The 16,430-nt window shown below is 37.0% G+C and overlaps 1 protein-coding gene across 1 annotated transcript; it reads left to right on the forward strand.

Annotated features, from left to right (window-relative positions):
* The first annotated feature begins 366 nt into the window (after positions 1-366).
* Positions 367-4,398, forward strand: LOC109016296 (caffeic acid 3-O-methyltransferase-like). The gene is made up of 4 exons (XM_035687091.1): positions 367-840; positions 2,408-2,718; positions 3,436-3,500; positions 3,944-4,398. The coding sequence occupies exons 1-4, from the start codon at positions 413-415 to the stop codon at positions 4,238-4,240; spliced, it is 1,101 nt and encodes a 366-aa protein (XP_035542984.1). The 5' UTR covers positions 367-412; the 3' UTR covers positions 4,241-4,398.
* Positions 4,399-16,430: the final 12,032 nt, after the last annotated feature.

Consider the following 16,430-nt stretch of genomic DNA (forward strand, 5'->3'; position numbering starts at 1 on the left):
GTTACATTTCGCAATAACTCTTCACTGTAATAATTGATCTGTATTCAGCTTCTGTTTGGATAATTGTAAATCTTTTATGAATTCGAATTTCACATTACTGACTTATCTAAACAATTTTAAGGACTTCTAGATAAACTCAATATTGTTAAAGATAAAGTCAGCAATTATTTTACATCATCCAAATTTAAACTTATAATGATAAGATAAATTTTATCATTTAATTAGCTAATTCTAGCTAACTTTAGTATTTACAATTTTAAAAATAGGGAAGGGATACAACTCACGCAAGATGTGACGTAAAGCAAGCCCTTGATTTTGAACACGAGATTTAAATAGTAGGGTGGAGATGTATGGTTACTTTTTTGGCACAAATTACCTACTTCGCAAAACAGAGTTCAGTTCAGATTCTATAATGGCATCTCACACGGCATTCCGCCCAAGCAATCTTGATGATGACCAAACAAAAGAAGATGAGAGCTTCGTCTACGCCGGCCAACTGGCAAACTCACTTGTGCTGCCCATGGCACTGCAAACGGCCATTGAGCTCGGCGTTTTCGAAATTCTTGCAAAAGCAAGTCCTGGAGCTAAGCTCTCCCCCTCACAGATTTCAACAGAGATGCCCACCACAAATCCTGAGGCACCCAAGATGCTAGACCGCATCCTCAGGATGCTAACCAGCCATTCTGTGCTGAGTTGCTCTGCGGGTGCTGATGATGCTGGATCTTTTCAGAGGCTCTACTCTCTTTCACCTGTGTCAAAACAGTTCGTTCCTGACCAAGACGGGGTCTCCTTGCGCCCTTTGATGGCCCTCGTTCAAGACAAGGTCTTCTTAGCTAGCTGGTCTGTACCTATTTTCCCTTCATTTTTCTATTTATTTATTCTACTTCTATTTATATATGCATAGTTTAGTTAGCTTTGTCTTGATCCATAATGTATACTTAAAAATAAGTGAAATGGTTACAAAAAATGTCGTAAAATATAATTTGTAAATTAACTGTAAAATTATTTTTATTATAAAATAAATCTAACCTATTATATAAAATTATATTAATCTATAAATTTATTTTTATAAAATTCTTTACGGTAATAACACTTTCTCTGAAATACAAGAATATCAAACAAGATAAAATCGCCCCAGCTTCTGAATTGTAGCGGGCCACGTGCTCCCTAATCTAGAATCCATATCCAAGAGCTTTTCTGAATTGCCAATAATTAATAATAAAAAACAAAAGCTTTTCTTAACATATATATAATATATCTAGTGAAACTAACCGCCTATTTTTAGCATCTCTAATAAAATCCGAGGAAAAACATCATTTCGGGCCCAAGACGGCCAATTGCAGAAGGTATTAGCTGCGTTTGATGAGTTGAGTTGAATTTTTTTTTTATGAATAGTAATAAGTTAAAATGATAGAATAAATTTTGTAAGGTCTAATTAAAATGATTTTAAATTTGTTTAGACGTTAAGATGATCAATTTAGATATATTTATAAAAAATTGAAAAATATTGTGAGTCCCACGTGTAAAGAAGTATTGAATTAAAAAAGATTGTGGATCTCATGTGTAAAGAGGTTTTGAATTGAGATAAATTTAATAATTTGAAAGTTGGGAGTTTAGACGTTAGATTTAGTTTAAAATTAAATTGAACTGAGTTGAATTTAGATGAGTTTAACAAAAATAAATAAATAAAAAGCACAAGTATTTACTAAAAGGCACGTGCCCGGTTCCCATGCATTGGATCTCATCATTTCGAATTAAAAATAAAAGATAAAAATCTAGACTAAAATGTAATGTCGTTTAATTAAGCGACTAATACAAATTATCGACTTTCTTTCAGTTTGTTTTATAATTTTACATTGTTTGAGCGAAACGTAACATGATTAACATAAAGTCAAGAAGCATTATTTGTCGGTGGCCTAGGTAGGACCCTGGCTATGTCCCCACCCCCCACCTTTCTCCATCTAGAATTATTAGGTCCCGTTTGAATATTGAGATGGTCTTAATCTATTTCATCTGATCTTAATATTTAAATATTATTTAAATACAAATACTATTTATTTTTTATTTTTTTATTTTTTCTATCTAATTGTTACTTAATTATTACATATTTTTCAAACTTCCAAATAAAACCAAAAAACCATTCAAGTTTATTATTATTTTTATTTAATTTTTTTTTTCTTTTTCAAAATTTTATAAAATATATCAACTCAAACTATTTCACTAATATTCATATATTTTTTATTTCATTTCATCTAAATATCCAAATAAGGCCTTATTCTCGCCATTTGCCACGTGCTACTAAGATTCATGTGCATCTTTATTTTTGTGTCCATGATATAAAATTAATCATGATATAAAATTAATATGGTTAGATGGATCATGGTTTTTGACCCTAATCTATTCATAGGTCCCAGCTAAAAGATGCAATTCTTGAGGGAGGAATTCCATTCGATAGGGTTCATGGCACGAGTGCCTTCGAGTATCTTGAAATGGACCCCAGGTTTAATAAGGTTTTTAACACAGCTATGCACAATCACACTACAATGCTTTTTAAGAAGATCCTTGAGTCCTACAAGGGCTTCGAGCCACTCAAGCAATTGGTCGATGTTGGTGGTGGTCTAGGCGGCGCGCTTCACTCAATTACTTCAAAGTATCCCCACATCAAGGGCATTAATTTCGACTTGCCTCATGTCGTACAACAAGCCCCATCTTATCCAGGTATGATTTCAATTCATAAATGATCTCCACCTAATTTCCAATGTTGTTTACCTATATATCTTCTTATTTTACCAAGTTAAAATTTGATTAAAACAATTAGGAGCTAAGTGGCAATTAAATCAATCTTTTTATAAATATATTAATATGTAATTGGATTGAATTGGATCAAGGTTTTATAACTTGGAATCATATTATATATAATATATAAATATATATATGTATCAATTACGATCATTTACACCTATATTCATAACAAAACAAATAAAAATTCATAAGAATAATTAAGAATATAATCCAAAAATGTTACTGAAAATCTAATTAAATTCATTAAATCAGTATAATACACGAACAAATTAACACCTAGCAATAATAGGGTTTTCAAGTTTTAAGGTCAAGATTTGTATAACAATATAATTTTAACTTAAACAGCTATTCAATTAATTAATTAATTGCAAGTTTAAGGGTTGGGGTGCAATTAATTAACTTTTTATTACTCATGTCTAATTGAGTCAACCCGCCGTTTGACCCGAACCTGGCAACACTGGATCGTACTTCTCGGATTCACACAGGTCGTATCAAATATCGCTAGCATTAGATATAACTTGGTACCGATATCTTAAGTTTAAATGCTAGATAACATTATGGTTTGGAAAAATAAGAGCTATGTAGATAAAAGGCGCTTATTAACTAGCTCATATTAACTAGCTCAAGTTGCAGGCGTGGAACATGTAGGAGGAGATATGTTCAAAAGCGTTCCTAAAGGAGATGCAATCTTCATGAAGGTGAGTGAAATATTTAACTTGCAGGGATTCTATCTTGTATGACCCGTACGTATTGACTTAGTAATCCAAATACATTGCAAATTTATTGCCAATGGCACAATCCATTAGTGCAAAACATTGATCATGTTGCTACAACTATATATAGCATTATTTTAAAAATTAAGGGCATTGTGGACATCTCTTTCAAATTTTTGGAGATCGTATTGTCGTTTGGCATAAAAATTTTACAAAAAGGCATGAAGGAGTTCAAGGTGAGAAATCCTATTCTTCAACATATAGATTTTATCATCCAATATCTTCACTTGAAGTGGTTTGCTTATGAAACAACATGAAAGACGGTCAAATCAGTGAGTATAACTGAGATTGATAAATACTTGATGAATATAACATTCCAGCTTTGTTCAAGAAGATATATGTGATCCCATCTATGGATAATTTTATAGGGGATACTTCATGATTGGGGTGATGAACAGTGCTTGAAACTTCTGAAAAATTGCTCTACATCCATTCCAAATGATGGGAAGGTAATCATTGTGGAGGCATTTCTTCCAATGATGCCCGAGGTTAGCACTTGTATGAAGCGCAACTCTCAACTTGATGTGCTTATGATGGCTCAACACCCAGGAGGGAAGGAAAGGACGCAGCAAGAATTTGAGGCCTTGGCAACCAAAGCTGGATTTAAAGGCATCAAATATGAATGCCTTGTTTATAGTTTCCAAGTCATGGAGTTTTTTAAATAGATTGCTTGCTTGTAAAATTTATAGTTGTATTTGTTGTGGACATGTTTTGTACTCCTGCTAATGGTCTCTGATGACCTGTATCAAGTAAATAAGGGAGGCTTGGTATGGTATAGGACACTTCAGACGCCTATAAGTTAGAATAAAGCATATTGAGTATTTCAATTCTTTGATTGTTTAGAAGTTACATCTGGCGTGTGCTTTGACCACCATTTATATAGATTGAGTGTTTAATTGGTACGATTTGCTAACGGCTTGATCCTCTACAATCATGGTTAGACTGCGGGTTGTTAGTACTTTTCTCCGCTATCATGCTAAGCGGAATTGATATATTGGGTGAGTATTTCGGGCGATTATCATGCTTGAGATCGTTCATACTATTCCTTGCCGATACATTATTAACATCATTAAATAGCTATTAATAATGGTTAGACCTGTATCAGTGCATTTGGGAGTCACGACCTTGGTTTTTTGCTAGGCGGGCATGTGATTTTGGATTCATGCATGAGCCTTTATGGTGTGGGGTCTGATCCACTTCACAAGAAGACAATATTTGCTCCTCCAGTATCTATGAATTCTGAAATGAAAATGTTCACAATATAGTTAGGCTTAATTAGAAATTGTATTTAATCAATATTTTAAACATATATTTTACGACGGTTTTAGTTTACTAATAGAAAACAAAGTGCCACTAAAGGTAAGTTTTTTTATGTGTTTGAACACTGATAATTTTACCTTCGAACTGTATCTTTTGTGACGCTTTTAAGTGTAAAGCCCGACTAATGTTAAGAACACATGGAGAAGAACATTAGGACTATCAACAACTCATGTAAAATGATGTTCAAACACTGAAGGTTTATTTACTCGTTAGCTGTACGACTGTAATATCCGAATTCTACTACGTAAGTCCTTACGTTATCTATTAATATTTTAAGTTAAATATTTTGAAATAAAGACTTTTAATATTTTATAAATTTATTTTAAGTTGGGTGAATTTTATTTTATGTGAGTTATTAAATAATTCAAGAGTATAATTTTTATGACCTTAAAATATTTCTTTCAAATTCCTTTAATTTTTATTTATTCAAGAAATCGCACACAAACTCTTTTTATTCATTCCGGGACAAATTTGATTAAAGTCATTGACTTTTCTTTCCCCGGAAACCAAAGCTTCCTCGAGAAGCCAAGTAAATCACCTTACTCCTACACAACAGCGTCTAAGGCAGGCAAGTAAGTGGTTCGTTTCTCATTTTCCTGCACCCGTCGGCTCTAAAGCAAACAAAAGAGAAAAGATTTCCTCAATCCTTCCCTCACACGAAGAACCCTTCGGTTCCACAACCCCCCCGGGGAGCGCGACTTCTCCTTTCCTCAAAGCCGATCTCTCTCATTTTGTAAACCTAAGAGTTTCATTGAAAATCCTCAACGAAACCAACCCTGTAAGTGAATTCTATGGCTCTAATCTCTGGTTTGGAATCTTAGATTTATGGGTTTAACTTAAGGTTTGTTTTAAGAAATTTTCTGTTGTGTTCCAGCTTTGGGTCTATTAAGAACCTCCTTGTAAAACTCTGTGATTATACTCCACGGATGAATGAATGGAACTGCTTCCAGAGAAATATAAGGAATTGATCCTTGCTATTTGGTTGTAGTGAGGGATATAAGAAAATGTAATGGATGTTGTATGAAGAATAAAGAAGAATGCCCTGAAGGTATTTGATAAAAACACTCAGAAAAGCCTCTGGTTCATGGGTACGGGTTCTTCAAGGGACCCCACCTCCCTTACAAAATCCTAAATTCCAGAATACTCCAAAAGATGCCCCACTACACTTCGTTCCTCACTCAAATACCCACTCAGTAACAAACTCTTAGAACTTTAGCTAAACTGACCATGGGTCTCTACATAATAAAAAACAGTAATAAAAACACACCGTTTTAGTTCATCAAAACTGTGCGTATTACAAAAGCAACAATAATCAAACTTAGTCTATTTATCCCTTTTTATTTAAACTGTGAGTTTTCCCCATACAACCCAAACGGTGCGTTTGAGATCTGCCCCATGCGCTGCCGTTTTGAGTTCTAGCTCTTCATTAGTTTCGCAAGCTTCCAGTTCACATCACTTCGGCAGTTTCTTCACTTCGTGTTCCTCTTCCAACCTTAGGGTTTGAACAACTCCATCTTTCTTCACAGCATCTTGCCCACAAGGTGGGGATAGAGCTGTTGGAGCTTCCATAATTTCTCCCAAGTGTTCTCCTCTTCCGTTGTTCCCTTCCATTTCACTAATACCTCTGTTATTCCTCGATTCCCTTCTTTCTATAATCGCCGATCTACAATCAACTCGGGTTCAGGCCGAACCTCCCCATTCGTGTCGACTGGAGGTAGAGTCACCAGTGGTTGGATCAAGCTTCCCACCTTCTTTTTAAGACAAAATACGTGGAAGGTGGGGTGGATCCGAGATGTATCAGGTAGCTTGAGACGATATGTCACCTCTCCCACCTTTTTCTCCACCTGAAAAGGTCCATAGTAGCGAGGAGAAAGCTTCATATTGCGGCGATGTACCATGGATTTCTGTCTGCAACCGAAGGTACACCCAATCTCCTTCCTCAAACTTCCTTTCGGTCCTATGTTTATCTGCTTGTGTTTTCATCATGTTCCTTGCACTTTCGAGATTTTCCTTTAACAGCTTGAGAATTTGGTCTCTATTTTGCATTGTTTGGTCCACTGTCTGGTTTGATGAAGTACCTGGTATATAGGATATGAGTGGTGGTGGAGGGTAGCCATATATTGCTTGAAACGGTGTCATTTTGGTGGCTGTGTGATAGGTGGTGTTATACCACCTTTCCGCAAAGGGAAGCCACTGTGACCATTTTTGGGGTTTAATCCCAGCATAACACCTTAGGTAGGATTCCAGACACTTGTTTAATGCTTCGGTCTGCCCATCCGTTTGAGGGTGGTAGGCCGAACTGTGGTTCAAAACTAAACCTTGCAGTGAGAAGAAGGCTTGCCAAAATGAACTCACAAACACCAAATCCTGGTCAGTAACAATAGTACAGGGTAAACCATGTTGTTTAAACACATTAAGCATGAACAAATTAGCCACAGTAGTTGCTGTATAAGGATGGGATAGGGGTATAAAGTGCCCAAACTTGGTGAACCTATCAACCACAACTAGGATCACAGTAAACCCACTTGACATGGGCAATCCTTCTATGAAATCCATAGAAATATCAGTCCAAGCTTGCTGAGGTATTGGTAGAGGTTGTAGCAACCCCGCAGGTGGTGCTGTCTCGTACTTAACTGCTTGGCAGGTTTCACATTCCCGTACCCATTTTTTTATGTCCTTCTTCATCCCTTTCCAGTAAAAATCCCTCTTAGCACGTTGGTAGGTCTTCAAATACCCCGAGTGTCCCCCTAAGGGATTATCATGTATATGCTGCAACACCTTACTTTTAAAGGCAGACTTGACTGCAAGAACAATTCTCCCTTTTTTTAGAATTAACCCTTGCTGTAATTTATAGCCTTGAACATGAACCTTGCCTTCCTTGAGAGATTGTAGGACCTCCTTTAGCTCACTTGACCCTTCATAACTTTCTTTGAGTTCCCCTACCCAATTAGGTGTTGGAAATGACAGCATAGCTAAGGATCCCTCATTCAACTCCTACATTTCCTCTTTTCTTGACAAGGCATCCGCCACAACATTTTCCTTTCCTTGTTTGTACATAATAGTGAAGTCATACCCCATTAGCTTGCTTACCCACTTTTGTTGAGTGACGGTTCCCACCCGTTGTTCCAACAGAAACTTTAGGGCCTGCTGGTCCGTTTTTACTACAAATGAGTGCCCTAAGAGATAAGGCCTCCACTTCCTTACAGCTGTCACCAATGCTAGGAGCTCCTTCTCATAAGTGGAAAGAAGAAGTTCCTTACCTTTCAATGCTTTGCTCATATAAGTAAGGGGCTGCCCAGCTTGCAATGAGACTGCTCCCATTCCCCTACCGCTTGCATCACACTCAATGGTAAAGGGTTTTGAAAAATCTGGGAGTCTAAGAACCGGGGGTTGTGTCATAGACAACCTCAGCTCCTTAAAAGCCTTCATTGCCACTTCATCCCACACAAAGGCATTCTTTTTTTTAATAAATCTGTTAATGGGGTAGCAATCGTTCCATATCCTTTAATAAACTTGCGGTGGTACCCCGTCAAGCCCAAGAAACCCCTCAATGATTTAACATTCAGTGGTACAGGCCATTCTAACATGGCATCCACTTTATGGGAATCTGCCATTTCCCCGTTTTCATTAATCCCGTGCCCCAAATAATCCACCTCGGTAACTCCAAAGTGGCATTTTGACAATTTGGCATATAGCTGGTTTTTCTTCAGCACCTCCAACACTACTCCCAAATGCTTCTTATGATCTGTCCAACACTTACTGTAAATTAGAATATCGTCAAAGAACACTAAAACAAACTGCCTTAAATAAGGCCGGAACACCTCATTCATTAAACCTTGAAAGGTTGATCGGGCATTAGTCAATCCAAAGGGCATCACAAGGAATTCGTAGTGCCCTTTGTGAGTCCTAAAAGCTGTTTTTTCCACATCTTCAGGCACCACCCTGATTTGATGATATTCGAACTTCAAGTCCAACTTGGAGAACACTACCGACCCATATAATTCATCCAACAGTCCGTCAATAACGGGTATGGGAAGCTTGTCCTTGATAGTCACTTGGTTAAGAGCTATATAGTCGACGCACATGCGCCAACTCCCACCTGCCTTACGCACCAAGAGCATGGGGGAAGAGAAGGGACTTGTGCTAGGTCTTATCACCCCGGACTCTAATAGCTCCACCACAATCTTTTCTATCTCAGATTTTTGGTAATGGGAATAACGATAAGGTCTAGCCTTCATGGGTTGAGTTCCATTTTTAAGGGGAATTCTATGGTCTTGGGATCTTGAAGGTGGCAACCCTCTTGCTACCTCAAAAACTTGGGAAAACATAGTAAGTAATTGTTGGACATCCTCCCTCAAATCTGTGGGTTTCTCCGTATCTCCCTCAAGTAACAGCTGTAAAAAAAACCCTTTTCCTTTATACATCGAAGCACGCATGGCCTTTCCCCCTTTTTCAATTGTAAGGCCATCTAACCTCAGCCCCAATAGTTCCACCTTTTTCCCCAAGTGCTCAAACTTCATACTCAACTCAGCAAAACTCCACACAATGTCTCCAAGGGTTTCCAACCAATCCACCCCAAGGACCACATCACAACCACCAAGAGGCAAAATATAATAAGAAGGGTTAAATTGAATACCTTGTATTTTTGTTTTAACCTTGCTGTAGTGGCCTAGACCTTGCACCATTTGTCCATTTGCAACCTTGACAACAATCTTCTTACCCTCATCGACACCCAACTTTGCAGCTCGTGCAATAGATGGATCCAAAAAACTATGCGTAGACCCAGAGTCCACCAAAAGTACCACTTGTATACTCCCAATCCACCCAACAAGTTGCATAGTTTTTGAGCTAGGAGTCCCCGTGATCGCATTTAAAGAAATTTTGGGTTCCACCATTACCCCTTTTTGTTTTGAGTCTAATTTAGTCATAACATCAGCAAGTACAACAGCTGTTTCTTCCTATTCTTCCTTACTTTCCTGCTCCTCAATCCCTTGTATGAAATAAGTTTTTGGATTTTTGCATACATGATTGGGGTTCCACTTCTCGTCACAATGATAGCACAACCCCTTTTTCCATTTTTCATCCCACGCTGTAGAGAACACTTTCTTGATGGGGCTACTGTTTTTCTGGGTGTAATTGCCACTACCACTGCCACCATAGGAGGTATAAGTGCTACTAAGATTAAACAAGGCCTTCTCACCCGGCAACTTCACTGATTTCTTAAACATGGGAAGAGGCAACCTCACTGATTCGGGCTAATCCAAACGCTGCAGTCAGATTGTGTGGGTTAAACATGGGAAGAGGCAACCTTATTTCATCCTTTAACCCACTAAGAAAGCAACTCAGTTATGGTGCTAGGATATGCCCCTAACTCTATTCGACAGTGCCTCAAAATTAGCCTTATAGGCTGCTACCGTGGTGCTTTGTTTTAACCTTGTCAAGGACTCCATGGAGTCGTCATAGGCCGTTGGTCCGAAGCGAACCAACATAGCATGCACCAAGGTTTCCCAGCTCACAAACTGGGCTGTGTCTAAGGCCTCCTGGTACCATACCAAGGCTTCCCCTTCCATGTGGTATGAGGCCAACAAAAGTTTTTGGGCAGGGGTAGTTTGATGGAATTCAAAGTATTGTGAAGCTTTGAAAATCCATGCTGATGGATTTTCTCCATTAAAATGGGGAAAGTCTAAGCGAACACCTCTCACATTTGGACCCCGTTGCTGCAGCTGATCATTTTCTTGTTGGTTTTGCAGGTCCCTAGCCATGTTCCCTTGGTGAGCTACCAAGGTGCGAACCATTTCAGTGATCTGGTCGAGTCTTTCATCAATGGTATTGAGGCGGGTTGTTGTTGCTTGATGGTTTTCATCCAAGCTATCAATCTGTTGTTGCATGTGTTTGGATCTAGTGGCATCAACCATGGTCTTTAATGGGTATTCTGGTTTATATATATCTATTTGGGTTGGGTATGGTCAATGGGTGCCTGTTTGGATGGTTTCTGGAATGTGAATGGATTTCTGGTTTTTGAGTTTTTGGATTTATGGGTTGTAATTGTGGAAGTAAATGTTGGCAGGATCGGTACCCTTGGATACCACTTGTTAAGAACCTCCTTGTAAAACTTTGTGATTCTACTCCACAAATGAATGAATGGAACTGCTTCCAGAGAAATATAAGGAATTGATCCTTGCTGTTTGGTTGTAGTGAGGGATGTAAGAAAATGTAATGGATGTTGTATGAAGAATAAAGAAGAATGCCCTGAAGGTATTTGATAAAAACACTCAAAAAAGCCACTGGTTCATAGCTACGGGTTCTTCGAGGGACCCCACCTCCCTTACAAAATCCTAAATTCCAGAATACTCCAAAAGATCCACCACTACACTTCGTTCCTCACTCAAATACCCACTCAGTAACAAACTCTTAGAACTTTAGCTAAACTGACCATGGGTCTCTACATAATAAAAAAAACAGTAATAAAAACACATCGTTTCAGTTCATCAAAATTGTGCGTATTACGAAAGCAACAATAATCAAACTTAGTCTATTTATCCCTTTTTATTTAAATTGTGCATTTTCCCCATACAACCCAAACGGTGCATCTGAGATCTCCCCCATGCACTGCCGTTTTGAGTTCTAGCTCTTCATTAGTTCCGCAAGCTTCCAGTTCACATCACTTCGGCAGTTTCTTCACTTCGTGTTCCTCTTCCAACCTTAGGGTTCCAACAGGGTCTTTCGGATTTCTCTTCCCCTTCTCATTTGCTATGTTTTCCGTGGCTCAAAAGGGGACCAAACCAGGTAATAATTCTTCCGTGAGTTTTTCTTGTAAATTGGGGGTTTTTCTAAGCATGTTGTGCCTTGTAATTGAGGGTTCGATTTCTGTGTTAGCCGACTAATTGTGAGAGTTCTATACCATTTTCTTGTTGCTTTCTGTAGTGGTGGTTCTAGTGGAGTAGTAACCAAAATGCCCTGTTTTTGGGCAGACCAAATGTCTTGAGAAGATTTTACCGTGTGTCTCTTATCATTGAGATGGCATCTCTTCTGGTTTATGTTTGTTTGTCACAAGTGATGACTATTTGATCTGTTGTGTGTATATATATATATATGAAGAAACCGTGTGTGTATGTGTTCTGTTTTGGCTGTCCCAGCCGTGTGTTGCACAAAGCAAAATTGTAGTCCATTCTTGTGTTTTATCAAGCTTAAGCCATGTTTTAATTTTTGTTAAAGTCATGTCTTTATGTGTTAAATTAATGGAGTTAAAGTTTATAGTTTTAGACATGTTTTCCCTAAGATTTATGGCCTAAGTAAGCCACTAAGATTTTTTAAATTAAATTAATCAGCTTACCTTAGGAATTCTTAAAATTGCCAAGAGTTTTATCTCTTTATTAGTACTGTTTTCAGATTATATATATATATATATGAGGATTTCTTGAGTTTCTACCACTCGAGATATTTAATTGTATGGTTGAGATTTGGTTAAGTGAGGGATGTTTAAGACCATGAATGCACTGAGATTGCTAGCTGTCCATGTACTACAGATACTTTGAAAATATATTTTGTTTTGGAAGTCTAAACCAACCCATGTTATCCTTGCTCAACTTCATCCCTTTTTGTTTAACCAAAGATAAACTTTAGTATGAGGAACCATTGAAGAATAAGTGACAAAAGTCAACTCTTTTATGAGCAATGCCTCTTGTTGGATTTGCCTTCCACATGATGATACAAAACTGTCAAAATGCCCTTCTTTATGAAAATTTCAGATTATAGCACCTCTTTGTTCCCTACCTTTTTCCTAAATAAATCCCTACCATCCTATACATTTTAACTTGTGATCCCTACCTATCCCTAGTATAGGAAACAATAGCCTTTAAAGAGGAACAACAAGTAAGCTTCATGCTTTCATGGGTTCTTTAAATATTGGAAGGAGGATATTAAGAGTTGACTTAGTGCTATGTATGTAGCTAAGGGGTTAAGGAAAACGTTTTAATTCAAACTTGGAAGTTTAGTGAGCCCGTATGGGTGTCGGTTAGTAAGCTTAAAGTGAAATGAATATTGATGTATTTACTCCATTTCATTGAATAGGAGTTTATTTTCAAGTTCAAAGGAACTCACTAGTAAAGCTCTCAGGTAAGTAGCTATGACCATGCTCCTTACACACAAAGCTCTCTTATGAAAGAATCTTTCTCTCTCTTTACACTTGTTCTCTTATGAAAGAATAAATGTATATATATATTATGTACAAACCTTCCTTGATAGCCTCTGTTAAGCACCCTATCGATTATTATTGTGTGTATGTGTATAAGGTACTGCATGCACGTAGGTTCTAAGTCATGAGGGTTCCATACATGCTCTCTCAATAAATTTATTGTTTTTTCAGATCGGTAGAATAGCATTAAAATGTATCTTTTTCATACAAATGCATGTGCATTGGAGTAAGAAAGATAATGAAAATGTTTTGATTGCAAAGAGGGAAGGAGATAAACGTCTCATGCCTTAGGCTTCATGAGATGCTCTAAATGACGCGAAAAAAATGTTTTAAAATGTCCCTATGAACTCATATTTTAAATAGTGCGAAGAAAGAGTTTGAAGATGTCCCTACGAATTGATGTTAAATTGTTCCTGTGAATTGATGCTTTATGGATGCCATGAAAAAAATGATGTTTAAGCTCATACTTTAAAAGTGATGTTTCTTCATGAATGCACTGTTAAATGAAAAGATGATGTTAAGTTCATATTTTTAAATGACGTTTTCCATGAATGAACTGTAAATGTAATGGATTGAAAGGACTGACATGAATGAATGAATGCTTAATGTATGAAGATATGTAACGGCCATATAAATGAATGGAAAGGGTACCAATGAATTGGCAGATTGCAATGCCGGGTATGTAGTACTGGTAGTGCACTCAGTTATGCCTCCTGACTGAAAAGGAATTCCCAACCTGTGGCCACGGGCGGAATCCAGGTCCAAATGAAGACTGCTAGCCCTAACACACGGGGTGTAATAATGTGTATTGGCCAAAGAAAGTGAAACGTAAAGTTTTTTCTAAAAAATGTTTATGCATGAAAGTTAAGAAATGTTTATGTATGAAAGTATGACTTATTTCGTAAACTGTTATATATGAAAGCATTGTCAAGAATTAGCAAAAATGTTTATGTATGCATGTTTTCAAAAGAAAAGAATAGATGCCTAGTATGTTCACTGCATGGTGTACTATTTCTAAGTATTCAATTAATTTTGTTATAAATGTTTTAAACGTCCAGGTAATGATGAAAAGGCTAGGGAGCAAAGCATTATTGCAGAGGGAGAGGCAGACACTTAGGACCTTCCCTAACAAGGACAGTTATGTTTTGAATGATGGGTTATGTTATGTTTAGACATTTTATGTGGGGAAGGACTTTGAGAGTCTCTTATGGATGAATGTTCGAATAGAATGTTCATTAGGTGTTCCCTTATTAGATGAAAAAAATTAAAGTGTACGTGTGTCATGTCCATGCCGATCGCATGTTATTGAAGAAAGAAAAAAAAATGAAAATGAAAAAAAAAAAGGATAGGCATGTAAGTCGCGATTCTGTCCCTCTCCGGGGCGGGGTCGTGACAAGGACATATTTTAAAAAAAGTACTTGATGTTAGTACTTGATGTTTGGAAGGATAAGGACGCGATCTATGTAAACAAGTAGACCAAAATGGTTGGACTCCGCTTCACATTGCTGCATACATGGAAAACATTGAGCCAACAAAACTATTTCAAGAATTTGATAGAGAGGTAGCATAAATGGAAGAGGGAGAGGGTAGGACATGAGCTCTTCACATTGCAGCTCATTACAACAACTACCATGTAATAAAAGTGATTGTATCAGTGTGTCTGGAATGTTGCGAAGTGGTTGACAATGACGGCCGCAATGCACTCCATCTCGCTGTGAGCAATAGATTGTTTTGGTCTCTTGACTCTTGAGATGGTATATTCTTTTTGTTAGTTTGCCACTAAAACTCTGCTAGCTTACCTTCGCTTTCCAACCCATGGAGATTTCACTCTTATGACCTTTGAAGAATATACAAACTAAACAAAATGTCGTTGTGTAATTTTATTTCCATAAAAACTTATTTAGATAAAAAATTAAAACAGTTTTTTTTTTCCTTCAATGCTTTGTAGAAGAAAATAAATATTGTCATTTTTAATAAATATTAATGAAATTTTCTTGGAAAAAAAAAAACTACTCACTTTTTTTAAACTATCGATCCATCGACCTTTTCTATTTCAATTTCTCCCATACAGAAAATGTATACTTTTTTCTCTCTTTTGTCAAATTTTTTAAGCCAGACTTCAAGAATCTCAATAGCTTTGAAATGGACCTTTCTTTGGGGCCATGTTAAGATTTTTTATTGGGCCTTTCCTTGGCCTAAATTGTTAGCTAAGTTTAATCTTAGTCTTGGGTCTTACTAAGTTGGGCCCTATAGTCTTGTGTCTACTAAGTTGTGCCTAGAGTCTTGAGTCTACTAAGTTGGGCCTAGAGTTTTGTGTGTATCCTGAGCCCTCTTATCTTAATAAGCTAGAGCCCTTATTTAGCCAACTTTGGCCTTCTCCAAATCTATCTATTATTTTAACCAAGTTACTTAGCTCATAGGGATGGCAAGTCTCCAATATGTCACTTGTCATTCTACCATTGGCCTCTTGGCACATTTTCTTAAAATTAATATAGCACTAGAATTCTCTAAAAATATTAACTAAACGTAAGGAGTAAGTTTCTTTGCCAACTCATACTCCAAAATTTTCATTTTTTGCAAGGATCACAACTTCTACTTAGTTAGGGTCATGATTATAATGGTCAAATGCTAAGGTGCTTTTAAGTGGGGTGTTGCAAGTATAACCTTCCAGAGTATTCTATTTCTATTCTTTTCCAAATCAAAATTAAAAATCATAGAAATTATGCTTACCCAAGAAAGAAGGTTATCTTTTTGTTATCATTCTCTTAATTTCGAACATAATAGCAAGTGGGCATTTTTTTCCCTTTGCGATTGCAGAGGCTAGTTCGCTGTAAGAGGAGGAGAGAGAGACTGAAGCAGTTTGAGGGGAGAGAGAGAGAGAGCTAGGGGAGAGAGGGAGAAAGATGAGCGCACATACTAGGAAGGCCGATTGTTTGAATGTGGTCAGCTCTTTTTTTTTCTTTCTTATAATTAGAATGATGATGTGTTACTCGTCCTAGTGTCTCTCCCAGTAAGAGCCACTTCATGGTGTTAACATATAACAATATAGATTCTCAGTCGTGCAATAACATAAAAATCAAAATTATCAAATAATATGAAAATCAAAATAAATCTAGAAATAATAAAAGGCAAAGAAGGAAAAATATTAAAGAAAGAGAGGAGGTAGAATAAATGAATGAAGAAGAGGAAGCAATAACTAAGAAGAAAAGGAAGGCATCTGGGAAGGGAGAGAAAAAAGAAAAAGAACAAATAAAGAGGAAAAGAAGGAAAGAAAAGATAGAAGAAATAGGAACATAAGACGATTGTGTGAGGAGGACAAAAGAAATAAGAGAAGAAAAGAA

This window comes from Juglans regia, unplaced genomic scaffold (assembly GCF_001411555.2).
Source record: "Juglans regia cultivar Chandler unplaced genomic scaffold, Walnut 2.0 Scaffold_661, whole genome shotgun sequence".
NCBI lineage: Eukaryota > Viridiplantae > Streptophyta > Magnoliopsida > Fagales > Juglandaceae > Juglans > Juglans regia.